Source organism: Vombatus ursinus, unplaced genomic scaffold (genome assembly GCF_900497805.2).
Source record: "Vombatus ursinus unplaced genomic scaffold, bare-nosed wombat genome assembly UNPS02009205.1, whole genome shotgun sequence".
Lineage (NCBI taxonomy): Eukaryota > Metazoa > Chordata > Mammalia > Diprotodontia > Vombatidae > Vombatus > Vombatus ursinus.
In genome coordinates, this window is record NW_020948983.1 from 58,030,523 (window position 1) to 58,057,115 (window position 26,593).

Sequence of the window (26,593 nt, forward strand, 5' to 3'; positions counted from 1 at the left end):
AGCTTAGATCAATTTCTTATTTTACACAAAGTAAAAACTAGGCCATAAAGAATAACATGAGAGGGTAATAATTAATATCTCATGGTCCGGCAATGTTCCTTCAAGGGATTTCAGTTTTAAATAATTGCCATTGTATATATACATATCTGTATCTGTCTAGATAGATAGAATAATGAATTAAAATGCTGTTGCACAGTTATTTTCCACTGTTGAAGAGTGATAAACTATAGAAATAAATATGCTATGGTAATACAACTTATCAAATATGTTTATGTGTTTAGCTTTGAGTTTCTTGGCTTATGCATTTAAACTTCACCTTCTAGATTTAAAAGCTTATGTTTTTATTGAGAAGTAGAAGCTCCCAGACATCCCAGAAGATTTTGTTAAAGAATTTTAGACAGAAATTTACTCTATATTGAGAAGTTACTACTATGCCTATTGATATTTGTAGTTTCTATTGTTCATATTTAATAACTTGGAGTCTACAAAAAAAGAAGATTAAAGATACCATTTTATTTACCAAAAAGCCCCTATTTAATTTTCTCCTTGATTTAAAAAGAAAAAAAAAAAGATGTAGCTTTTAAGATCAGTTCAATCAGGCAATTAAAGATCAGAGCTTTTAAGATCAGCTCAGGCAATTAAATAGGTAATGTAGTTGTTATATACACTTTTACTGGGCACGCTCATAGCTGCATTTTCTTTAAAATGCAGCAACTCATTTTTATTTTCTTTAAATGAATCATGATCAAAATTCTGGCAGTATATGTACCAAATACCAAATTACAAAGGATTTTTCAAGACCGGGGCACTGTGTTTGAAATGGAAAATGCTATGGGGGAGATACTGTGAGGAGACAATGGAAGAGAGACTTGGGTAGAATAAACAACAAACAAGCATCTGTGTCAGCTTTTCTCGAAATGACTTGGCCATAGAACCCTTTGGGGTTCTATAAAAGCATTTTCTTCCTAGGAAAATGAGGGAAAAGAAGTATTTTGAAAGGCTAAATAAGGAAAATTAAAACTATATTCATACCCCTTTCAGTTATCACATTGATGTTTTATATAATTTTATATTTAACATTTTAGAGGTGAAAATATAGTAGTATCATGGTTTTTTTATTTTTATTTTTTATTTTTAAATGGTCCTCCTAGTCATTCATACCAGAGTTTCATGGAACATAGGCTGGGAAATGTTCTAAGCTTTTTCACCCATAATCTTAATTAAGTCTCCTTTAATGTGAATTTTGCTTTTCTGTCAAATGCGAGGAATTTATTGTGTGTTATTTGGAAACAAAGGATTAAGGAAATGTGGATGTGTTTGGTTATAGAATGAACAAAATTATTTTCCATGTTTAAATGGCTTCCTTCTCCACAAAAAGGCCCAATATGATTCATCACTGTGATATGGAGACGACTTTGGGTTCTCAAAGGCTATACCAGTGGGCCTCAGACTCTGCTAGATCTTACCAAAGTGAAAAGGCTTTGACTGCAAGCCTGGCAACAGTTTACATCTGTTGTCCAAGGACCAGCCCAGCTAAGTGAAGAGCAGATAGGTGATCAGCTGTTTGACCCTCCTGACGCATCAAAAGAAAATACAAAGTGACCCTTTGTGCACTTTTACAGTGACCTGACAGAAGGCATGTTCTCCAGACATCTGCAAACAATAATATAACTGTTGATGTTCTTAATATGCAGTCTACTGCAGAGAACCTGAGCCATCTCTTTATTACCACTCCTAATATAAATCAAAATCCAGTACATGGGAAGGGTGCTGGCTCTGGAGTCAGAATGCTGCCTCTTAATATTTATTACCTTTGTGACCTTGGGCAATCACATAGTCTCCTTAGGACTCAGGTTCCTCATTTGAAAAGTGAGGGGATTGACTGCTTGGCCCTTGAGGCTCCTTCTACCTCTTGATGTGTGCACCAGTATTGGGAAGCTGCAGCTTCTTCTTGAAGAGGTGATTAGAGTAATAGAGTAGTTGTACATGTGCCGAAAGTCAACTGGAAACATGTCATAAAACACTCGGTTATCGGACTTTGCCATGCTCAGAATGAGTGTAAGCATACTACACTAAAAATAATTGTAGGTTTGTATCAACATCTGTCACGGAAGATGAGGAGAAGGGGAAATTCTATATAGTTTTAATAAGATACTCGAAACTAAGTCAGTGTATGTACCTTAACACTTAGTGACCAGTGTAAAGGTGAGCCTAGGGAAGGATAGTGAAACTGCTGAAAAATATGATGCAGCGTTAAGAAAGGCGAGAAAAACCTCTCTATCATGAACATTGTCATTAAGAAGAGAGTTGAGCACTAAATAGCCTCATTAAAAAAAAGAAATTTACTCTGTCTTATCAGGTAAAGAAATGAATGGTTACCACTGTGGGAGCTGTTTCACAGTCAGCTGTGTGGTCACGTTAGTAACTGATTAGAGCATAGGTCATAGTTGACACCAAATAAGAAAGAGGGATAAAAATGACAAGAAGACTGCTGTTACAATAGCATACAATAGTCATACTAACTTATTTAAGCAAGTTGTTGTCTCCTGAAATGGAGAGAGACAGGAACAGACCAGTTGTCACCAGAGGAATTTAATGAATACATAGAATTATTTTAACAGGGTGACCAGAAAAAACAAGAAATTACTTTAGCCAGTAGATCTCTTTGCCAAGCAAACACATGGCAACCAAGGACAACATGGTATTAGGGTACAAGTTCATTTGCAAAATTATATAGAGGAGAATGACATTATAAGCAGTATCTCCTCACAAAATAGTAATAAGCATTTCAGGCAAAAATTAGTCTACAGACAAGTTGATATGAGACCCAACCAAGCTAGATTATCCTAAAAGCATTTGTAGATAAAACTGGGAGAATAGTAGAGTAATATGAAATAGTACAAATGTGCCAGCATTTTAGTGGTGACCTATTTTCACTGGCAGCAATGGTGGAACTACCATTTTTGGATTCTTGTCACCTTGGCATGTGATAAACTGTGAGAAGGTAGCAATGCCACTTCAGAAGTTAGAAAAAATGGGTGCCCCAGGTAATTTTAAAGTCTCAGGGATTGGTTTTTAGGTTATATGAGAGAGGTAAAGATGGCAAAAAAAAAAAATGAAAAAAATCGTAAATGGTATTTTCTTTTCTCCCTAGTCCCCTAAAAGATCGAGAAACTATCAACAGATACTGACCCATATGTTGACTTTCTCATCTCTAGATCATCTTTTTGAGAATAGTCTGTGAATGCATCAGGGGTATCTTTTACCAAGACATGAAAAGGGAGCAAACAGGCTTTCACAGCTTGTTTTTTGTAGCAGACCACGATTTTAATTACATGATTTACTGGCAAGAATAGAGACGTTTTAATAAGATTCCACTTCCTTTTGTCTGTTTGTTTTTAAAAATATACATTTAACTTAGTTAAACAAAATACAGCCTTAAAGATTCTCTACAAATAAACTGTCACAACCCAGTGAAAGTTGGAACACTGGTACTGGTGGACCCAATTTGTTGTTTAGTCATGTCTGACGCTTCATAACCCCATGGACCATAGCACACCAGGTCCTTCTATTCACTGTCTCTCAAAGTCTGTCCAGGTTCATGTTCATTGTTTCCATGACACACTCCTTCTGAAACAGAAACTAGGAGGAAATCAATAGCCCACAATTCAGATATACCATATTATACAGAATCTGATTTTAAGGACTTTCATCATAGCCTCACACCACAGTGGGGAGGGTACTAGCAGCCAAGTCACAACCCTCTTCCCTTGTATACTTGCTATACTTATGCTCATTTTCAGGTTACTCCCTCTGTTCTCATGCCAGCTTCCAAGCTGCACACTAATTCCTCTCATGTTGTAATTTCATCTCTAGAACAAGCTGCTACTGGACTCTCTATTCATAAATGTCTACACCTAGAACACACATGCATTAAATAACTCTCTACATGCTACTGGACTCACAGCTCAGACTAGTCTCCCAGACTTCTATCAACATATATTATACTATCCCTGAAACTACTATCTGATGTTGCTAAATACCCCTATGAAGAACTCTAGACACTTGCTTCCCCCTTGCAGCCACCCCTCTCATGACAGGACACAAAGAAGGAGTCTTCTACACCAGGGGGCACCCATCTCTTCCTATTCCCTCTTTCAGCCTGAAAGTATCCCAAATATCTGATAGTAACTTCCTTCCAACTCATGTTTTTCCCTTCCCTTCTTCTGAGAGTGAGAGTTACCCTGCCATAAAGCAGGGAAAACTGCCTAACTCCTGCTGGGTTCATGAGTCCGTACTGCAGAGAAGCACCACTACCTTGTCTTCCTAGAGTTTCCTTGTCTAGAATCTTTGCAACATTCATTTTCTTGGTTCTTCCTTCTGCCTGTCTTTCAAAGAGCTGAGAAATGCTAAGGGCCACGTTGTTCTGTCTGTCAGCCCTTCTTTTCAGTATCTGAAAGTATCAGACCCAAAGAAAAGATCTGAATTTAAAGGTCCAGTCCACCACACTTCCTTACCCTCATATGTAAGGACCCTTCTCAAGGCTGGAAGGGTACTGATATTCCTTTTCCAATCCTTGTTTCTTATCATATGAATCATGGGAAATATACCTTGACTATCCTTTGAGCACTTTCTGTCAAAGTGGCATTAATCCTGATATCATGATAAGGATAGTACCACGTAGACAAAAACAAACAAACAAACAAACAAAAAACTAGACCAGAAGACTCAGTATGGCTCTGTACTTGGGAAATGAGACTTCAGATGTTGCTCTTTTCCTTAAGCTCCCTTGCCTTCTCACAGGCTCCCCATCTCCATTCTGAATCTTCAACCAGTAACAGTGGCAATCAGATGATCTGGAATTGTACTGAAAACACAGGCCATGATTTCCCCTATATTGGCAGTTACAGGAAGCTGCCTGGGCCAAGTAGCTCTTAGCTACATGGCTTTGGTCTTCCCGTTGACCTCCCTATCCTGGCCAGCTTGAGATCCTATACTCACACCCTCTTCTGATGTTTATCTTTTCTCCAGTTGGATAAGAAGGTCCATCAGATCTAGTAAGTTATCTCTGGCAAGGTACTTACTAGGCCACCTTAGAATGCATCTCTCAAACCCTTCTTTAAAACCACTTCTTAGGGCCACTAGGTAATACAGTGGATAGAGCACTGGCCCTGGAGTCAGCAGGACCTACGTTCAAATCCAGCCTCAGACACCAGTTATGTGACCCTGGGCAAATCACTTAATCCCAATTGCCTTGCAAAATGAAAAAAAAAAAATTCCTCTTTCCCAGATTCATGTGGCGAAAAGAGTCTCGTCCCCTGCGTGATGCTTGAAGTTAAAGCATGATGTATTTTGAGGATATCTAAACCTCACCTGAAACTCAGACTTAAAATTGGTAGTTCCCCAGTAGTTAGCTGTCTTCCATCAAGTAAAGTGCATTTCTGTCCAGATTCCCAATTACAAAAGCCCCTTTGGTTGCAAGTGTGCAGAGCTGGCAGTGCCCCCCCAAAAAAGCTAGGACCTTGTCCAGCTTCCTCAGAGAAATAGGCAGGGAGTTATAGTTATTATCTCCTGTGGATTAGTAAAACAGTAAGGCATCATCTGACTGGGGCAATATTCTTGTTCCAGGAGCTTAGCCGTAAAAGTCTGGAGCTCTCAAGGGTTTGTACCTCCTCACTAACATATCCACAGTAACAGGATGAGGGGGCCCTGCTTTTGCCATGTTGTTGATGAATCGATCACATGCTCAGTATCTCTTTTCCCCTCAACCATGACTTCTCCCCTATCCCCTCAGGCATGCAGCTTCAGAAATAAACCAGAAGGAGCTCAAAAACCACACTGGACAGAATCTGCTCTCATAGGGTCTTTCAAGCTTATGTTGAAAATCATGTAAGGTACCATGACAGATGCAACCACAGAAATAACCATGTTCAATATCAAGCGAGGCATAAAGCAGGAAAATATTCACCTAAGATATTCAGTAGTGTTGGGGAGGAGTAGAACCCAAATAGAAGAGGGATTCTTTATTGATGGTGAGATTCACCAGATGTTCCTCTTTGTGGATGACATTGTGCAAGTTGCCTAGAACACTATAGGGCCTTCTTTATGAAATCCATGATCATTCGAAAGAGATTAGCCATCCACTTTGGAAAAACAAAGTGATGAAAAATGCATATTGCCAATCATGACATGCAAGTTGAACAGGCAGCCCACTGAGTTCAGCTATCAGTATATAGGTCTTGAACAAACACTGCAGATGGCCAGCACAATGGGCCCAGAATTGAATAGGAGATGGAAATTGGACTGGATTACATTTGAGAAATTGTATAGTGCTTTCAGTGAACCCATGCTGCTTACTGATATAGAAGTTCATCTTTTTTTAATGCCAATATTCTTGCAAAAATATATCATGTCTTCAGATTATCAAGCACCATGATCTTAGAAGAATCAAAATTGTCAGTTACCCAAAGGGTTATGGAAAGATGCACAGTGAAAGTAGTAGTAGGTTTCCCCTCCCTGGAGATCTTCAAGCAAAGGCTGGATGACCATTAGTCTGGTGTGTTATAGTAAGGATTGTTTCTCTGTGTTGGACCTGAAGACTGTTGAGGTTCCTTCCAACTCTGAGATTGTGTGATCCCAAATAAACAACCTGCCGTATTTTACCAGTTATCACATGCACACAAAAAAAGGCATCGACGTTATCAAGGAATATATGAAGAGAAAAAGAGTTGGACTGCTTGGGTATCAACAGTGAGCTTTTACTTGGAAACACTTGTATGGACCAATGCTGAGTGAAGGGAGCAGAGCCAAGAGAACGTTGTACACAGTAACAGCCATGTTGTGCGATGACTAACTTTGATAGACTGAGCTCTTTTCAGCAATGCTAGGATCTAAGACATCTCCAAAAGTCTCGTGATGGAAAATGCTATCCACATCCAGAGAAAGAACTATGGCATTTGAATGCAGATCAAAGCATACTATTTGCTCTTTTTTTTCTTTTGTTTTGTTTCTTCTTTCTTGTGGTTCCTCCTATTGGTTCTAATTCTTCTTTACAACATGACTAATGTGAAAATATGTTTAATAGAAATGTGTATGTAGAGCCTATATCAGATTGCATGCCTTCTTGGGGAGGGAGGTGGGGAAGGAGGGGGAGAAAATTTAAAACTCAAAAGCCTGTGGAAGTGCATGTTGAAAACTAAAAATAAATTAATTTTAAAAAAAGAGAAGGCCTTTTATACTTAGGTCCTTTTCTGGGGTTGCTCCTGAAGTTTACAGTCAATCTTGTAAGTTGGGTCTCCATAAGGGAGATTGCCAGCCTCATGTTCTAAAGATAACCCTGTAGTAATCTACCTGGCTTTTAGCAAAGGCATTTACTAAGGTGATATAACAAAAATATTGGGTGTAAGACATTTCTGCTCTATCCCCACTAAACCTGGGGCATACTCTTCCACCAATTCCCACAATATCTATGAGAGAGTGAACTAAAAATTAAGGGTACAAGATTCGTGAAGCAAACATGTAAGGAAATATAGCAAAGGGGTAATTGACAACTCTTGGTCTCCCTTTACAGTGTTCTCACACAACTTTTGGGGGTCAGTGCGTCTGTCTGTCACATCTCACTCCTACTTCCTACAGCTGCCTAATTTCTCCAGCAACTCTTTCCACATTCCTCTGTTCTTGGTATGTCTGATCCCAGTGCTTCCTCCACCATCAGCCAATGCTGCTTTAGTGGATGTAATAGCCCCCATTTCATAGGCCTTGCAGGACATTTCAGAACTTTGAAAACTCACAGGTGCCTGGACATTTCCATCTTGGAATATCCATTTGCCTAAAATCAGGGAAGAATAGACAGAGGTGCCCAGGTCCTTACAGCTACATTGAGGTTGAGTGAGAGACAGAGCAGCTGCCTTTTCTCCTTACCCTCTTGAGACCAACTCAAAATAGTAAACACACTTCACAACCAAAAAGCAAGAGGACCCCTCGATTCCAGTAGCTTGCTTTTTCATAAACTTTGAATCATCAGATCTTGTGGCTCAGAGGCCTGTTAGGGGGTTCTTCATCATAAGCTCTTGTGCATGGCTAGAAGTAGGCTCCCCACAAGCTTTCAAGTGGGCGCTTAAAACCAGGTAGGGAGTATCTGTGTATACTTCAAAGAATGACCCCTGTGGGCTGTTCACCCACAGGACATACTGACATCCACAAACTATTAGAAAAAAAAAAAAGAAGCAAAGGAAGGCCTCTGGCACTTTTGGTGCTCTGTGGAGAATTTATGGAAAGATGGACAAAAATTACACAGGATAAGAAAGCATGAAAGATTTATGATCTGCAAGGAGGGGAAACACCCACACTGAAGAAACATGGAATCTTTTATGGATCAAGTAAATGGCTTCCTTTTAGTTCACTGTTCCTGATTTTTAGCTGCGTGGATAATTCTTTATTATTGAGAGGCAGGGTTATATAGTGGGTACAGTGCTGGGCCTAGAATCAGGAAGACCCAGATTCAGGTCCTGTTTCTGATATGTTCTTGCTGTGCAACTATGGGCAATAATTCAGTTACCTTCTCCGAGCTGCAGGCGATCTTCTCAGTTCCAGATGAGTTGTGATCTGTGTTTGTGGAGAAAATTTCCACACTGGGAGTTCCCTCACTATGTGTGTGCCTACACATAGAATCCTCAAGTATTGTTGTAATTTGCTGTTATAAAATACCATTATTGATATCCTCCACTTAAATCATATTGACATGGAGTGACCTTTATGGCAATAGAGCTTAAGTTCTGGACACCGTGGTATAGTAATGGAACGAATATTGAATTTGGAATAAGAAAACCTGACTTACTGCTTCTGTGACTTTGGACAAATTACTTCCCCTCTCTTAACCTCAGTTTTCCCATATGTGAAATAAGGTTGTTGGATTAGATGACCTCTAAAGTCTAGGTTTAGAGATGGACCAGCCTACCTAAGAGGCACAACCCTAAAAGGTTGGCGTCTGGGTATTGAATATTTTGGGCCAGAGAAATTTAAGAAAACAGTCTTTTAAAATGAAGAGGGGTTGCAAATTTGTGTTGATAGCAGTACCCACACATGAAGTTATGTTTTTTTGTTAAGTTGTCACTAAGTTATTTATACTTTTACAATTGTACAATTACTAGCATCATATTTTAACTTTTTAAGATGTTAAAGCTTAGTGTATTAAAATAAGAGAGAAAAAGAGAGACACTGACATCCAGTGTCCAATTACACAGAACCTGCTAGAAAATATGTTTCACTATTTAATTTTCTAAAAGGTGCTATACCACTTCCAAAGAAACTTGAAATAGTGAATCTGCATAGTTGAAGAGTTGTCCAGTGTTAATTTTTAGAGTATTAGGTAATATGAACAATTGGCAGCTGGCAAACCAGCTGTCCAGTTGAAATTTACTGCTATAGCAGTAGATTTTACTATAGTAAAATCTAGTTTATTTGGCGTTCTTTCAAGTGGAAATCCCTATTAACCAGTGCTTTGGAATTTCAGTTACAAATAATTGACATTATATACAGATAATTGACATTCATAATAAAACCCTGAGGCTGCTGCATCCTGAATCATCAAAAAATTAAAATGTATTATATATGGTTCTACTGTTAACTGTATCTTATTGCATCTTAAGTCTTTCAAAATTGGTAATCAATGTGTGTAAATATTGTACATTTATATTAGAACACTCCATTCCTAAACCAAATAAGAGTGTCTGTTGTATTTTCCATTTCTGTGTTATAATTAGTAAATATTTTTTATAATGCAATACCAAAAATGGAATAAAATCACATTAGGAAATAGTTATTAAAAATGGCTCAGGAATTCCACAATGATTAGCTGCTGTGGAAAAACTGTCCTTATTAAAAGGCACGTGTCTGAGTTCTCCAAGCATGGCACCTACTGACTGTGGATAAAAACAAAGGAAATGAACAATGAGGAAGTCTGTTAGGCCAGATCAGACATTATAGCAAACATTGCAGCTTAACTTCAAAACATGCATGCCACTAATGAGGTGATAGCCCTGCATATTAATAAACCTAAAGCTCTAGTCATAACCATCATTACCCACATCAAACATAAATACAAGATTAACACCTATACCATTTCTTTGGAAGATGTGAGAATGCCCTGGCAGTAACTGCTCTCTCCTTCCCTGAGGATAAAAAATAGAAATGGAAGGGTAATGAGAATGGAACTTAGATTAAAAAAAAATAAAATTGGCAATCAAGCTGGGGTAGCCTTACACAGATGTGGGAAGTTTGTAGAAAGAAAATATCAAGATACTTGGTGTTCAAGGAAAATTTTTCTCCTTGTGGATCTGATTTGTATAACATTTTTTTTTCTGACACAAGAGCTTTCATATTTTTTGAGAAGTGCGGTTGCTAACTAAAGTATAGACCAAACGGATTTTTATTTAGAAAGGCATAGACTTAAGATTTTAATACATCTTTGTACCAGGAATTTCATGGCTCAACCTTATCTTTCCCCTTCATAAATCTAGCTTCCAGTTAGAATAATCATAAATGCCAAAAACCAATGACATTACTTGAGTGTATTGGAAATGCTTCAATACCTCATTGCTTCATAACTGCAAAAAAAGGTCAAGAGAAACCTAGTCTCCTGCGTAATTTGAAAGAAGTCTTGCTTTACAAAAAAGATGAAAGCAAAGTTTCACCTCATACCCATCAAATAGGCAAAAATAAAGGCCAGAGTAGACAATGTTAGAGGGGCTGTGAAAAAGCAGGCATATCAATACTGCTGGGGTAGCTGCTCATTGGCCTAACTATTGTGGGAAATAATTTGTGATTATTCCAGAAGAGTCACTAAACTGTGAATATTCTTTGACCTAGAGATCTCAGTATTGAGAATATACCCTAAGGTAGTCACAGAATGCAGGAAGATCCTATACATACTAAATATTCACAGTAGCACATTTTTATGATAGCAGAAGACAACAGCAACAATAACTAAATAAAGAAAAAAACAAACCAACTTCCTAGTGAGATCTCTGTATCAAAGAATATTAACTGTTTAGTGATTTTTCTTGAATAATTCCAAATTATTTTCCATAATGGTAAAACAAATGAGCAGGGTATTAATGTACCTGCCTTTCCATAGCCCCAGGAAACAAAAGGTATACTCATCAACTGGGGAATGGCTAAATAAATTGTGTTAAATGAATGGAATTAAACTGAATTTTGAGAATCATGGGAAGACATTAACTGATACAGAATGAAGAAAGCAGAACCAGGAAAAGGGCACACACAGTAATTTTAATCATGTAAATAAAACTAACACTCAATAACAACTGAACTGTGATTAATTGGAATGACAAGTCCTGGTCCTGGAAAGCCAATGATGAAACACATTTCCCTCCTTTCAGTGGGGATGGGAGAAAAGCGGGAGGAACTACAGGTTCAGAATTTTGCATTCACTGTCAAATATGGTTGCCCTTGTATAAAGAAAAACAGTTAAGTCAAAAGGAGGTTGGGGAGCAGGTCTCAGTTAATGATGGGTGTGAAAAACAAGAGACATCAATTACTTTAAAGAAAATAACACAATACACTATTCAGACTTAGAGAAAACAGTGTTTTAGGAGTGCTGTTTTGCTTTACCAGAAAAAAAAAAGGTGCAACAGATTAACATTCTTATAAATAGAAAGTTTCTTATATGCATTTTAAACAATTAACTTTATAGAAATTCAATTTATGCACAACTTTCAAGACCACAGCTGAAAGCTAAGTGCACCTATATAGTCAAATAACCTTCGACTTTCTAAACATTGTAAGTTATTTGAAAGCTTTCTGAGGTATGGGATAATTTTTAAGAATCAGAAACAGATAATCATTGTTTAATTATTACATCTTAAAGGAACCATCAAAAATTGGCTAATCTAATGACAATGTAACCAGAATTTTTGGTACTTCCCTTTCTTGACCTCTTGACCCAAAATCATTGACCAGGATACTTTTCTACAAACAGCAGAGCTGTTTAAGCAAACATATCAAAGAGAACCTGGTTATTCCTGGTGCTTTAGAGAGAGGAAAAAAAAAACAAAAAACACATTTATTTAAAGCGAGTACTAGTGATGGGAGTATAATGACCTTTTTTGACTCTTGTTGAAAAGCCCTTTAAATATTGCCTTCTAAATGCAAATATTAATCACATACCAATGCTGCAGTAGATCATAATTCATGAACATTTGTGTTTTTGCAGAAAAAAAAAAAGACAGCCCATTAGCTGAGGTAAACAAACTAGTTTAATGACTCTGGGTTGTTGGTTTTTCCCTAGCTCTAACTACATGAATGAATGTCTGGGAATTAAGGTTCCTCCCCTACATTGGTCATTCCCTTTGCCTAAGGAGATCTCTGGGGATTTCTGTGTTTATCATAATGATTTTTAAAAGAAGAGGAGACTAGCAACTTATCACTTTAAAATTGTGATTTTTTAAAAGAAAATGTGATTATTCCTGTTGCAGTAAGCTAGTTTGCTTTCAGTTAACTGCTTGTGTGTTAGTGTTCTGTTTAAGCAGGCAAAGTTATATGGGATTTCTTCCCATGCCAGGGATGACATCACTAGAGGAGAGCTGTGGGCCCCAGGAGCATCCCAAAGAGAGAGTACACAGAAGCCATGCTGCCATTCTCACCACTCTCTTCTTTATATCAATGAGACTAGGTTAAAATATCAAGGACTATATTGGGGCAGAAAGAAGTAAGCATGCAGCCTGTGGAAAGGGCAGTCCCACCTGCTTTGCCTTTGAGAAATCATCCTCAGGAATAGCTCTGCTCTTAGGGTAGAGCCCACATAGTTAGCTTGAACTTGGAGTTCAAGTACCCTACAAGGAGAGTGGAGTTCTCTACCCTCCAACATTTATGAGGCTACTTCTTTGAGTAGAGTAGTGAAAGGGGGCTCTCAGCAAAATTGTACTTGGGGCTCTTACTTTAGACTTTGATCATTGGTTAGGGAACAAGCTAATGGTGGGGGCAGAGGGTGAGTTGGGCAGAAGTAACATATTGTTCAGTGGTTTTAGTCATGTCCACCTTTTTATGACCCCATTTGAGGTTTTCTTGTCAAAGATACTGAACTGGTTTGCCATTTCCTTCTCCAGCTCATTTGACAGATGAGGAAACTGAGGTAAACAGAGTGAAGTGACTTGTCAGGGGTCACACAGCTAATAAGTGTCTGAGGCCACATTTGAACTCAGGAAGATGAGTCTTCCTGATTCCAGATGTGGCACTTTATCTGCTGTTCCAACCTAACTGCTCTTAGGATTACATAGTGGTCTTTGAAATGCACAGTGTAATTTGAAGTCAAATCTCTGCAGTCCTACTTCCTGTTTTAAAGCTTTGGGGAAATGGGATAATGCTGCCTTGAAGCAGAATGGACTAAAGAATTCTGGCAGCCTGATGATCGCTCCCCATCTGCCTTTTTTCTCTTTGGGCTTGACTTTGGGAAGCTAATTAAATTGGGAAAGAAGAGTCCTTCTTTGTTGATGCAAGGAGGAAGGCTGTATTACCCTGGAAAGAGTACTGAATTTAGAGTATGAAGACCTGGGTTCAAATCCCAGTTCTACTACTTAACCTGCATGACCTCTTTGGTCCTAAATTTCACGGAATAAGTGGGTGGGAGTAAGTGATATATAAAATCCCTTTCCACTGTGAATCCTATGATCCTATCACTTCCTGCTAGCTAAGGGACAGTAATAGGAGGTACTTGGAAGCCTGAACTTCAGGAAGTAGTTGTGTGGTCAGACGGGGCTGCTTCTCATGAGTAACTCTAGAACGGAAAGGGAGAGGGAAGATACTATTTGGACCAATTATAGGAAATCTAAATATTGCCTTTACCTGCTTTTCTTCCACTTTTCTCAAAAGATGAGACGCCTCCCTCTGAAAGCTAAGCTTATCAGTTTAGATGAAACTAATCTCTTTCCAAACAAAATGGTTCACCAGAATTGATGTTTTCTATTGTGCATTCCTATTAATGTGTGGGATGCCTTCTTCAGAGCTATAGGTAGGATTGGACTAATAGCAAGAAATTGTGCAGATGCCTAACGAGATAGGCTAACATGAATTTTCCATCAGTTGTAAAATTCCAACTCTGTCCACTAGCTAGTCCTAGCATTCAGTGACAATACACAAAGCATCATTAAGTCCTGTTCCCCAAGAAGCTTCACTAAAAATCATGGCAATCCCATTAAGTGATACTTGTCCCACCCAAACCCTAGGTCCCATCTAATTTTTTTCTCTGGAGGCTCGATCCTTAGGAAAAATAGCAGAGCATTACCTGTCACCCAGCCTATGTGGGGGTACTGTACAATCAGGAGTTAAAATAGTCTTGAATGAAAAGAATTCAAGATAGTTTTTAGTATTCTTGATTTTTACTTTAGATCATAGAATGTGAGGACCTTCAAAATGATCTAATGTAATCCATTCATTTTACAGATGAGTAAATCAAACCCAGAGAGGCAATATGATTTGTCTATAATCACATAACTGAAACTGGAGCGCAGGTCTCCTAATTCTTCTTCTTTGTCCCTAGTCCATACTTCTGTGCAGGGAACAAGAGAAGAAGGGAGGACTAGACTTTCAGGCCTTTTTTTGCCATTCCTTCCAGCCCTATAAGCTTTTCGAATCATGTCTCTCACAGGCTCAAACAGTAGAACAGTATTGTCCCTATATACTAAACTACGTCATAAGATGCTCAAGACAGCAAGTGTCATTTAGAATCTTTAATTACTCTGCTTATTTTTATTTAAGCCACTTAAAAGAATAGTTGGCTGACCTGCTCTTTATTATGTGATAGAATGATTAGAATAACTTTTATATTGCATTGTGGTTTTCTTTAAGTGCATTCCTGTTGTGCGTGGATAAATTTGTAATGTAAAATGTCAGCATATTCTATATTTAATTGTACCTGCTGTTTTACTTCATTAGAATGCAGTCCCTGAGAAATAACTAGATAGATATATTGGTTGGTGTCTTTTCATAAGACAATTACCCATAACGAAGAGGGCTGATGAAGGGCTGCGGCCGTTGTACTGCTGTTTGTGGTCACTAGGAGGGGAGACCTGCTGGTATTTCCTCCAGCTCTAGTTAAACTGAGAATGGCTTCCTAGCTGCAGAACAGTTAGTGTGCATGTTTTTATTGATTTTTCAGAAGAAAAAAGTCAAGATTATAAGTCAAGAAGAAGTTTCAGTCTTCATCCACTGTCACCTGACATCAGAGTCAGAGCATTCTCTGAAACTAAGTTGTTTGTTCGTTTTTTAAGATATCTATCCTACCTACTTCTCAGACAACTAAGGATCTTAAAGGTTAAAACCACAGTATAAAATAAGATATTGAGGGATAAAACAGGAATCACTTAAGAGAAGCAGAAATCATAGATGGTACCAGGCACCTGAATGTTCAGATTAATATACTTAATAGGGAATTTTGCCCTGAGCTGTATGACAATTTAGGGAAGAAGAGAAACAAGTTTGTTCTGTTATTTTCTTTTTCTGAGAAATGAAAGCAAATAGAATCAACTACAGAGGCAAAATTTTTCTCGGAATTTGTTTCATGAGTCCTGTGTCAAAGATACTCACTAACAAAGTAGGACAATGCTTTCAACTAGTGTTTCGGAAAAAGCTTTTATTTATCTGTTTTTAAACCCATTGGCAACAAGCCAAAATGTGACTCCCAGGATAGCCACCCACTTTGACCCTTTTTTGTGTGGGTAGCAGGGGCTGGCTAGTAGGTGGTGCTGCCTTTTGTGAAGTGTTACAGAAATCAGAATCTCTTTCAAATGCTAGCTTTTATTAGTGAGCTTCAGCTTGGTTCTGTTTATGTGGATTTTTAATGGTTAATTGATATAATCCAAATAAAAATACAGCTTTCATCATGAGACCATTACGTGTGAAAATTTGGGTTATATCTACATGATGCCAATTTCACAGTCAATTTGGTCAGCGCAGTGGAAGAGATCCATCAGTCCAGCCGTAGCCTCCATCAAACCAGTTTTTTGGTGTTACTTGGACCAACGATTGGATTGGTTGGCTTTATGAGTTTTTTACTTTTAAACTGGTTATTTTGGGGTGGTTTAGATAGATACAGGCTTAGTTGTCTTGGAGAAAGAACCTTAAAATCATTTATTACAAGTATCTTTAAAGCACATAGAACTTGAATTAATCAGACATCCTACTCTGTAGCAATGTTTTGATTTGTCCGTTTTCTCTTGGCGTGAAGTATGTGATGACATGATTTCATAGGAAGAGCGCTGGATTGGGAGTCATTGCTGATCTAGACTAGAACTCGAAGGGTCTTCAGAGGCTATCTAGTCAGAGGATCTGGGTTCAGATACCAGCCCTGCTGCTTAGATGTACTACCTGTGGGGTTTGGGGCAAATCATTTTCCATGTTTGGGTCTCAGCTTTCTCATTTGTAGAATGAGGGGTTTACATTTGATTGGGGTTCTTAATTTGGGGTCTGCAAATTTGTGACATAAAAATTTTTTGATAATTACTTCAATATAATTGGTTAATTTGTAATCCTGTGTATTTTATTTTTTTGCATTTAAAAACATTCCGAGCAGTCCATGACACACAAAAAAGGTTAAGAACCCTAGGATTAGATTATTTCTAAGGGCCCTTCCAGCTATAAAAATCTATGAACCTATTTAAGTTAGGGTGTAATAATTGGGTCTTAATTAAAGAGTCCTTCTTTGAGACAAAAAAGAAAAGAAAGTTATCACAATAAACAAAAGAAAGTAGCAGCAAGACAAAAATGAATGAAAAACATAATAAGGTTCCTGGGGCTCCTTTCCAGGCAGTTACTACCAAACTACTTTAAAAAGCCACTTGCTATAATCTTCAGAATGACAGAAGACCCTCTTTGTCAAAGCTTCTTTTTCAGCCTCTCCCTTCTCTCTCTCCCAGATGTTTTTCTGATAATTTTCTAAGCATTGCAAATTATTGGCTAGAACTGCCTCAAACCACCTGTTGTCTGCTTGCACTGTCACTGCTGTAAGTCAAAGATTATACAATTTATCATTGGAAATCTCAGCTTACTGTGAAATCTCACTGAAGGAGTGGGAGAATATTGTGACACAAGACAAGTGTTGTGATTGGGTAATTGTTGACTCTTCAGTCATCCCAGCTGAATATCTCTTGTCATTTAGGAGAAATCTTTAGAAGCCTGTATTCAGGTGGAACAGTTAGGCTGAAATACAACTTCACTTAACACCAACCCCTGTCAGATTGCTCCTGCCTTCCAAGGACATTGTGAAGGTATGACCCGCCCAGGGGAACCTCTTCTGCCTTTTTTTAAGAAATCATATCTGGAGCGGAGGGAAAGCAATGACTTGCTTGAACTCTCCCCCCAAACCCTTCCAAATACCTATAAAAAACGGCTCTAAACAAATTCTAAAGCAGCAGAACCCACAAAAAGATAAACAGAGTAAAACAAATTTCCAGCCCAAGACAGCCTGGATGGTTGATCAGAAAGGTATATCACGCCGGGCTGGGAGAGGAGCACAGTTCAGTGTGGGCGCGCAGGCCGCAGTGAACCTGGAGCAGGCCTCAGAAGACTGAATCACGGGCAGCTGTGGTGGTTTCCAGACTTTTCAACCCACGAATGCCAAAGACAACTTAGATCAGTAGGAAAAGTCTATGACTGCGGTGAGAGAAGGAGCTAGGTCTCCGCCGACCCCAGGGCCATTGCTGTTTCCTGAGCTTCCGGCCCACAGACTGGGGGGGAATCAAGTTGCTGATCAGAGGGGGATTGAAGGGATCCCTTTGCCAGGGCTGAGGCAGGAATCTCTTGCTTTACCTGTGCTTGGATCTTGGTCACAGTTCTGAGGGGCGGTCCTGGGGCGAGGAGGAATGCTGGTGTGGTGAAGCTTGTTGCGGTGCTGGAGAGGAAACACCTTGACCCTTATCATAGCACCTTGGAAGAACTGAAAATTTTCAGGTCCCTAGAAGTATCTCTGAAAGCAGCTGTACAAACCTCCGAAGCTTGGACAGTACATTCTCCACATTGGAAACAGACTTTACCTTAACAAAGAGTTTAAAACTCAAGTAATTGGCCGGGATCATGAGTAAGCAGCACAAAAAGAGTCAGACTATATTATCTTACTTTTGTGACAAAGAAGATCAAAACATACAGCCAGAAGAAGACAACAAAGTCAAAGTTTCTCCATCCAAAACCTCCAAGAAGAATATGAATTGACAGAGCTCAAAAGGGATTTTGAGAAGCAAGTAAGAGAAGTAGAGGAAAAACTGAGAGTTTTGCAAGAAAATCATGAAAAACAAGTCTACAGCTTGCTAAAGGAGACCCAAAAAATACTGAAGAAAATAACACCTTAAAAAATAGCCTAACCCATGTGGTAAAAGAGGTCCAAAAACCCAGTGAGGAGAAGAATGCCCTAAAAAGCAAAATTGACCAAATGGAAAAGGAAGTCCGAAAGATTACTGAAGAAAATATTTCCTTAAAAATTAGAATAGAGCAATTGGAAGCTAATGACTTGATGAAAAATCAAGATGCTGTAAAACAAATCCAAAAGAATGAAAAATTAGAAAACAATGTGAAGTATCTCATTGGAAAAACAACTGACCTAGAAAATAGATCCAGGAGAGAGAATTTAAAAATTATTGGACTATCCGAAAACCATGATCAAAAAAAGAGCCTAGACATCATCTTTCAAGAAATTATCCAGGAAAACTGCCCTGATATTCTAGAACCAGAGGGCAAAATAGAAATTAAAAGAATCCACCGATCACTGCCTGAAAGATATCCCCAAAGGAAAACTCCTAGGAATATTGTAGCCAAATGCCAGAGTTCCCAGGTCAAGGAGAAAATATTACAAGCAGCCAGAAAGAAACAATTCAAGTATTGTGGAAACACAATCAGGATAACACAAGATTTAGCTGCTTCTACATTAAGAGACTGCAGGGCATGAAATATAATATTCCAGAGAGCAAAGGAGATAGGATTACAACCAAGAATCACCTACCCAGCAAAACTGAGTATAATCCTTCAGGGGAAAAAATGGTCATTCAGTGAAATAGAGGACTTTAAAGCATTCTTGATGAAAAGACCAGAGTTGAATAGAAAATTTGATTTTCAAATACAAGACTCAAGTGGAACATGAAGAGGTAAACAGGAAAGAGAAAATCATAAGAGACTTATTAAGGTTGAACTGTTTACATTCCTGCGTGGAAAGATGATATTTGTAACTCATAAGACCTTTGTCAATATTAGGATAGTTGGAGGGGAAAAATTATATGTACGTATATATAGATATAGATAAACAGATAGAGGGCACAGGGTGAGTTGAAAATGAAGGGGTCATATCTGGAGAATAAAATTAAAGAGTGAGAGAGAATTATACTAGGAGAAGGAAAAAGGGAGAGGTAGAGTGGGGTAAATTATCCCACAAAAAAAAACAAACAAACCAGAAAAGAAAAGGCTCTTACAGTGGAGGGGAAACAGGGGAAGGTGAGAGGGAATGAGTGAGTCTGATTCTCATAGGATTTGACTTCAGGAGGGAATAACATGCACACTCAATTGGGTGTGGAAATCTGTCTTACCCTACAGGAAAATGGGGGGGGAAGGGGAAAAGAGAGTAGGGGGATGATAGAGAGGAGGGCAGATTGGAAAAGAGGATAATCAGAAGCAGGTACTTCTGAGGAGGGTCAGGGTCAAAAGAAAGAATAGAATAAATGGGGGATAGGATTAAGGGAAATAGAGTTAGTTTTTCACAGCATGTCTACTATGGAAGTGTTTATATGGTTTGAATCTCATTGATAGCAAAATTAATACTTGAGTTTTAAACTCTTTGTTAAGGTAAAGTCTGTTTCCAATGTGGAGAATGTATTGTAGGGACCACTGCACATATATAATCTATATTTAGTTGCTTGCCTTATCAATGAGGGTGGGTGGGGAGGGAGGAAGGGAGAAAATTTGGCACCCAAAGTTTTAAAAACACATGTTTAAAAAAAATGTTTTCACATGCAACTGGCAGATAAGAAATATAGGAAATGGGGTACAGAAATCCATCCTGCCCTGTAGGAAAATTGAAGGGGAAGGGGATAAGAGAAGGGGGGGAGAGATAGAAGGGAAGGCAGACTAGGGGAAGGGGTATTCAGAATGCATGCCATCTTGGGGTGGGGGGAGGGGAGAGAAGGGATGAAAATTTGGAACTCAAAATCTTGTGGAGGTAAATGTTGAAAACAAAAAATAAATAAAAATTACCATAATAAAAAGAAGAAAAAAAAAGAAATCATATCTGTTCAGATTATCATAGACCTATAAAGAGCAAGAAGGTTGGTTATTTTTGAATGACAGTGGGTCATTCTTTTCATTCTATCATGAGCTCATTTTTCCCAATCATCCTCTAAGGTCCAGTTCAAATGGTACCTCCTTTATGTAGCCTTCATTGTTCCTCCAGAGACGAGTGAGACATTTGTTCTTCTCATGTATTTTTCTATCTTACCCTGTATTATACTGGTTTGCGTATGTTGTTCCTTATTCTACTTTATTAAGTGGTAAGCCCATTGAGGGCAGGGCTATGCCTTACTCATCTCTGTCTCCCCTTCAGCACTTAGAACATTGTCTTTCATGTTGTAGGCCCTCATAATAAATGCTTTCGATGAATGGAATGGAATTTTCCTAGTCAGCCTATCAACTGTTTGGCTATAACAGTTTAACAACAGTGAGCAATTCAAGCCAATGTCTAATTTGAAATTATGTGGTACTATAGATAAGGCATTAACAAGTATCTAGTTTAACCTTTATTTTCCATATATACACTGAGACCCAGAAAAGTTCAGGGGCTTGTACAGGATACCATTTAGTGGCAGAAACAGGGCTGAAAGCCAGCACTCATAACTCTCCCACTATACCACAGTGACAAAGAACATATAACTAAACCTCAGAGCCTCAAAGGAAGAGAACACCAAGTTGTACTGTTTCACTCTAGCCTTATATCATATTGTTGAATGTGAACAGGTATCTATATTTTGCAATAAAATTTTTCTATTTTTATAGAATATGTTCATGTTTAGTTGTATGAAAAAAACACCTGTGCTTGGTTTCTCTGTCTCCTATTTTTATTTTAAAAATAAATCAGGAGTCCTCTCTAGACTGACTCAATAAAATCAATACCCACTATTGGTGTTAGCTCTCTTGCTTTCAGTGTACCTAATTATTAAACTCTAATAATTAATGGCCTGATTAAATAAAAATGACTCTGATCTGTCCTGATAATTGCCCTTTATGATCTGTTACTTTACTGACTCATCTTTGGTGTGCCTTGTTTGGAGGAAAAAAATTTGTTTTTAAAGGAAAAATGATACCTTCCCATTCCCTCTGTTTTCTGTGACTTGAGATTTCATTGAAATAAGAACATGACTAACTGCTTCTTAAAAAGTCCTTTTTATGCCTCTTCTCTTGATGTTTTATTTTGTCTGGCTTGGAGTGAAGTCAAAGCAAATCAAATTACTCCAGTGCCCCTTTCCTTCAGAGCTATTCTGGGGAGTTAGGGACTTTGCATGTTACACATGAAGACTTTCATTGGATCTTGAAGCAATAGTTCAGCAGCTTTATATGAGGTTAGTTGATATCCCTGAACTTAAATTGATGCTTCTTCCCTCATTCCCACATATTAGAAGATTAAAATTGTACCACACTACACGGTGGGAATTTAAGCTGAGGGTATAGGAAGGTAAAAAAGAAAAGAAATATACACATATATACATAGTTCTCACTTGAGACTTTATTATCCTGAAATGTCATGCACATTGTATGTTGGCAAATAATGGGTGGAAGATGATCGTATTTTTCTCATTCCAAAAAGTATTGGAGAAGAAAAGTATAATTTAAAGAAGATGCAAATTATTCCTCAAGCAAGCATTAGTCCGATGTGACTAGTTCTAAGCTTATGCATCAATCTATTGAGTAGTGACCACAAGCTCAATTAACTTCTTGCAGGTATCAAAATTAAACCAAGCCCAAATAAATCTTGTTTAGACATGGATGAAGGAGGATCCACAGTGTCTGCTTGTACATGCTAAATTGTCTTTTATGGTTCTACTTTTACTCTTTGGAGGAAGCTCATGTTATCGAACTGGCTGTGACACTAAAGTGGCCATATTCTCTATTAATCTTGATTTCTTCATTTATGAAACAAAGAGTTTGGTCTTGATGGTTCCTTTCAGCTTAAAACGCTAGAATTTTCTGAAAGCCTTTTCATCCCCCTACTATTCTGACTCCCATGCAGTTTAAACTGCTATGGCCCCAACTGAAACAATGATACTATCTTGCTGTAGGTACAATAAAACCTAAATTTGACGTGGTTTCTTTGTCAAAGCAATATTTATAGACCACCTACTCTGTCCTGTAGGGGATGCAGAATATTACATGGTCATAGACTATAGGATCCTAGATTTAGAACTGGAAGTGACCTTTGAAACCATCTCGTCCAGCCTCCTCGATTTATAGATGAAAAGCTGAGGCTGAGAGAGATGAGGCAAGGTCACTTGCCTAATGTCACCCATTTAGTGAGTGGCAGAAGTGGGATTTGAACCCAGGTCCTCATCCTAAATCTAGTATTCTTTTCCACTGAATCACACAGCATTTTCTTGGATTTAGATGGTGTGGTGGTGGTGTTCAGCTATTTTTGGGCATGTTTGACTCTTCATATCTCCATATGGGTTTGTTTGTTTGTTTTTGACAAAGATACTGAAAATGGTTTGCTGTTTCCTTTTTCAGCTCATTTGATTGATGAGGAAACAGGCAAACAGGGTGAAGTGACTTGCTCCGGGTCACACACCTAGTTAAGTATCTGAATCAGGATTTGAACTCAGGTTTTCCTGATTCTAAGCCTGCCCTCTATCCACTGTACTCCTAGCTGCCTGGAATTTAGGTGTCCTGAATTTCAAAATCTGCCCTCTCCTAAGTTTCCCCAAATGAAACTACTACAGAAAATATAAACCTAATAAAGCATAGCTACTTTTTAAGATGGAGGGTGGTTTGAATCTCATTGATAGCATTTTATTCCTTAATTAGAATTAGTTGAGTTACTCTTGACTTAAATTTTTAATCCGTAGTAGCCACTTTATGCAGTGGCTTTGTAGTAAAGGAATAGGTTATTTAAATTATGTTCATTGCAAAGTGTTGGAACAATATCAGTCTAAATGTTTCAGTGTGCCACTTCTGTCATTGGTAGGCTTATTGTAGGTTGTGTAATTGAAACAAAACAGATTTATAAGGATAGCTCGTGCCAGTTGTAGACAAAGGACTAAATTAAAATTGGAGCAGGTGGAGATCACTTTTAGCTTCTGGGCTAGGGGAGGGATAGGTGGTAGGAAAGGTTTCATGGAAGTAGTTGTACCTGAGGTGAGCCTCAAAAGGAGAGATTTCAGTAGGTACAACTGTGGAGAGAGCAAATTTCAGACAGGAGAGAGTGGAATGGGGTAAGAATCCAAATAAATATAGAGCTAAAAAAGACTGACCCTTAGCTTTGATACTTTAATGATAGGTTGGGTTTTGTTGTTGTTGTTGTTGTTGTTGTTGCTTTTCTCTTGACAAAATATTAGGTAAAGGAATGAGAGCAGTGAGGAAATTACTATCTATTTAGAATTCTTTTATATTAAAATTGTGTTTTATAAGATCCAAAGGGGAAATGTTTGGGTACTTAAAGAATTCAGATACAGTTTGTTTCAGAAAAAAAGGCCAGATCATAAAGTGTAATCAATCAACTAATATTTTTGTCAAGCATCATATGTGTTAGGTAAGGTTCTGTAGAAAATACTGAGAAATACATGACAGTTACTGCTCTCAAGAAGCTTAACCTAGTTAAAGAAGAAGACATGGCCATATAGAAAGTAAATGATCATTCAAGACAGTGCACAAGGGCCAAATGCATGTTACTGACAGTGGGTACGAGAGAAGTTCAGGTGAGAAAGAGGTTACAAAGGACTGGGATGGACAAGAAAGGTTTCATGAAAGTAATGTAACTTAAATTATTTGCATTTTGGGGAATGCTTAGGGCTCATTCTTATAGGCAGAGAAGAGTGGTTAGAACATTCCAAGTGGGAAAAATAGCATGAGCCAGGATGGGGTGACCTACAGGAAGGCATGAAAGCTTGTTTTAGGGACAATGAATAGATTATTTTAAGTGTAGCATAAGATAGGCAGAGATAAATAACGAAAAATAAGATTGACTTTCTTCACATATGGGAACAGTCATGTTTGTTGATGATTTAAGTTCATAATAAAAAAAAATTTTAAAAGATTACAAAGATAAATAGGGTTAATACTCTAGCTAGGGAATTTGGACTTGATTCTGTAGGCAGTGGAGAACCAGTTAAGACTTTTAAGCTGGGGAAAATTCATATGAAAGGGTTTTTGGAAATTTAACCTTGTGGGACGATGTAGATTAGATTGCAATGGGTATGGCGGCTTAAATAATTTTTAGCGGTTTGACATGTACTCAAAAAGAAAAGGGCGGAGTGTGTTAACTGGAAGGAGTATTTAAAGAATCATGGTTGCCACATGGAATAAGCCCATCAAGAAGGACTCTTAGTGCTTATGTGATATGTTTTTCTTTCTCCTTATCCATGAGAGTGAGCATAGAGGGGTTTGGTGCAACCAAACCATTGTAAGAAAAAACGAAAGTAAGAAGTTTCTTCTTCCTTGACACAAGATCACAGGGTCATGGATTTAGGCTGGAAGGCAATAGGATCAAGAAACTTCATGATATTGCTCTTGTTGTAATAAAGATTTGATTTCACTTATAGTAACAATCAATCCTTGATCTAACACAAACCAGAAAAAAATTAGGAGACTATCAGAGAGCTTTGTTTGTCTCTATTTATAGTGTTTATAATCATTCTGTGTTCAGATTTAGAAATTAATCAACTGATGATATAATTTGATTTTCATAGATATAAGTATACTGGTACTTGTATTTTTTTTTAATAATCAAGAGGTATAGGTATTGAATTATTTACTTTTTGGTTTTCCTTGATCCTGCTGTAGATGTGAAGCCCTCCAATATGTTGGTGAACACAAGAGGACAGGTCAAGCTATGTGATTTTGGAGTTAGCACTCAGGTAGACCTCTTCCTCCTTTCCTTCTTCCCTCTTCTACTACTACAATTTTTTTTTGTCTCTCCTCCTTCCTGGAATTAAAATCACCTAGCTGCCAGACAAACAGAACCCCAGAATGGTAGCCTCACTGGGAACACGTTATTCATTTTTAATCTCTGAGCGAGTTTTCTTCATCAGAATATGATTGTTCATTGTTTAATGACAGTAAAAACTGCTGATATTGTAATTACTACTTACGAATAGCAAACTTCATTGATATGCAGCTTTGATATGAAAGCGTTTTGGCCAGACAAAAGGGAGGGCAGAGTGGGAGCTGTGTCTGGGGAGCCCAACTGGCCCACAATAAAAATTAATATTGGGAGCAACAATGGCGGTGGGCCATTACAATGTGCAGCACAAATTTTAATTAATTTCCATTTTGGGCCTCCCCTGAGAACCTCAGTGATAGTGACCCATGAGCGCGCTGTGATGTTGATTTGAATTGCAGCCACCTTTACTCTCAGCCAAACACGAAGACCAAAGAGGAGGTCAACGTTGTATTATGAGTTGTCAAAGTCTGTTATCCCTCCAGTGTATTTAGTGTTCATTTCATTCTAGTAATGCATGTGACTTCATTCACATCTTGAGCCATCTGACTCAAAAATGAGTGTGTTCAAATTCTACTTCAAATTGACTTTTTATATCAGGCGGGTTTGGGGTACTAAAGCTATAAGCATCCTGCTTAACAGAATTGTTTAAGGTTATCTGCTATAAACTGTAATGCTGTGCTTGTTTAAAGTCGAAATAGCATCCAAAAGAAAAGAGAGATTTAATCATTTTTAATGCCTTTGTAGATAAATTTGTTCCCTTTTATATAATTTTTAGTTGATTTATAGGAATGATGATTGTAGGTTAAATGAGGAATAATTGCCCATTTTATTTCCACATTATCTTTATATTGTTCTAACAGACTGTTTTGTCTCATAGCTGGTGAATTCTATAGCCAAGACGTATGTTGGAACAAATGCTTATATGGCGGTAAGTAAACTTATGCAAAAATAACATTTAAACCAAAGTCTTTATCTTTGCCTACTTGGTAATATATAACTGTTGAATTCATTCCACAGCTTTGTTCTTACATATCATAAATCACAAAGTCAATCCACTCAGTCTGATTTTAAAAATCTTTGTAAAAGACATTAAGGATAATATAGGAGCTCCAAACTTATCTGGCATCGTTGACTTAACTGGATTCTGTGACGTGTGAAAAAAATCACTAAGCAAATACAGTATCGAAGTATAATCTTATAGGAGAATTGAACTATGCTATATTGGCCATTTTGCAAGATTGCTTATATAATTAATCCTCATGTGCTCCTAAACTGTTAGTAAGATTGGTTATTTTCTTCAGGAATGCAGGCAAAACAACACTAAGTTATTGGTGTTGTCAAATTTTACTTGTGGCTATTCAAATCCATGGCCCGTGGGAACAGCTCTTTCTAGTACCTAGA

General features: G+C 37.9%; 1 protein-coding gene across 3 annotated transcripts in view; it reads left to right on the plus strand.

Moving 5' to 3' along the window:
• Positions 1-26,593, plus strand: part of MAP2K5 (mitogen-activated protein kinase kinase 5) — a 283,567-nt gene that overhangs the window by 135,290 nt on the left and 121,684 nt on the right. For all 3 annotated transcript variants that reach the window (XM_027852077.1, XM_027852078.1, XM_027852076.1), the window contains exons 14-15: positions 25,033-25,106; positions 26,070-26,120. In XM_027852077.1, the coding sequence (XP_027707878.1) occupies positions 25,033-25,106; positions 26,070-26,120 (125 nt within the window). The remainder of the gene's footprint in view (positions 1-25,032; positions 25,107-26,069; positions 26,121-26,593) is intronic.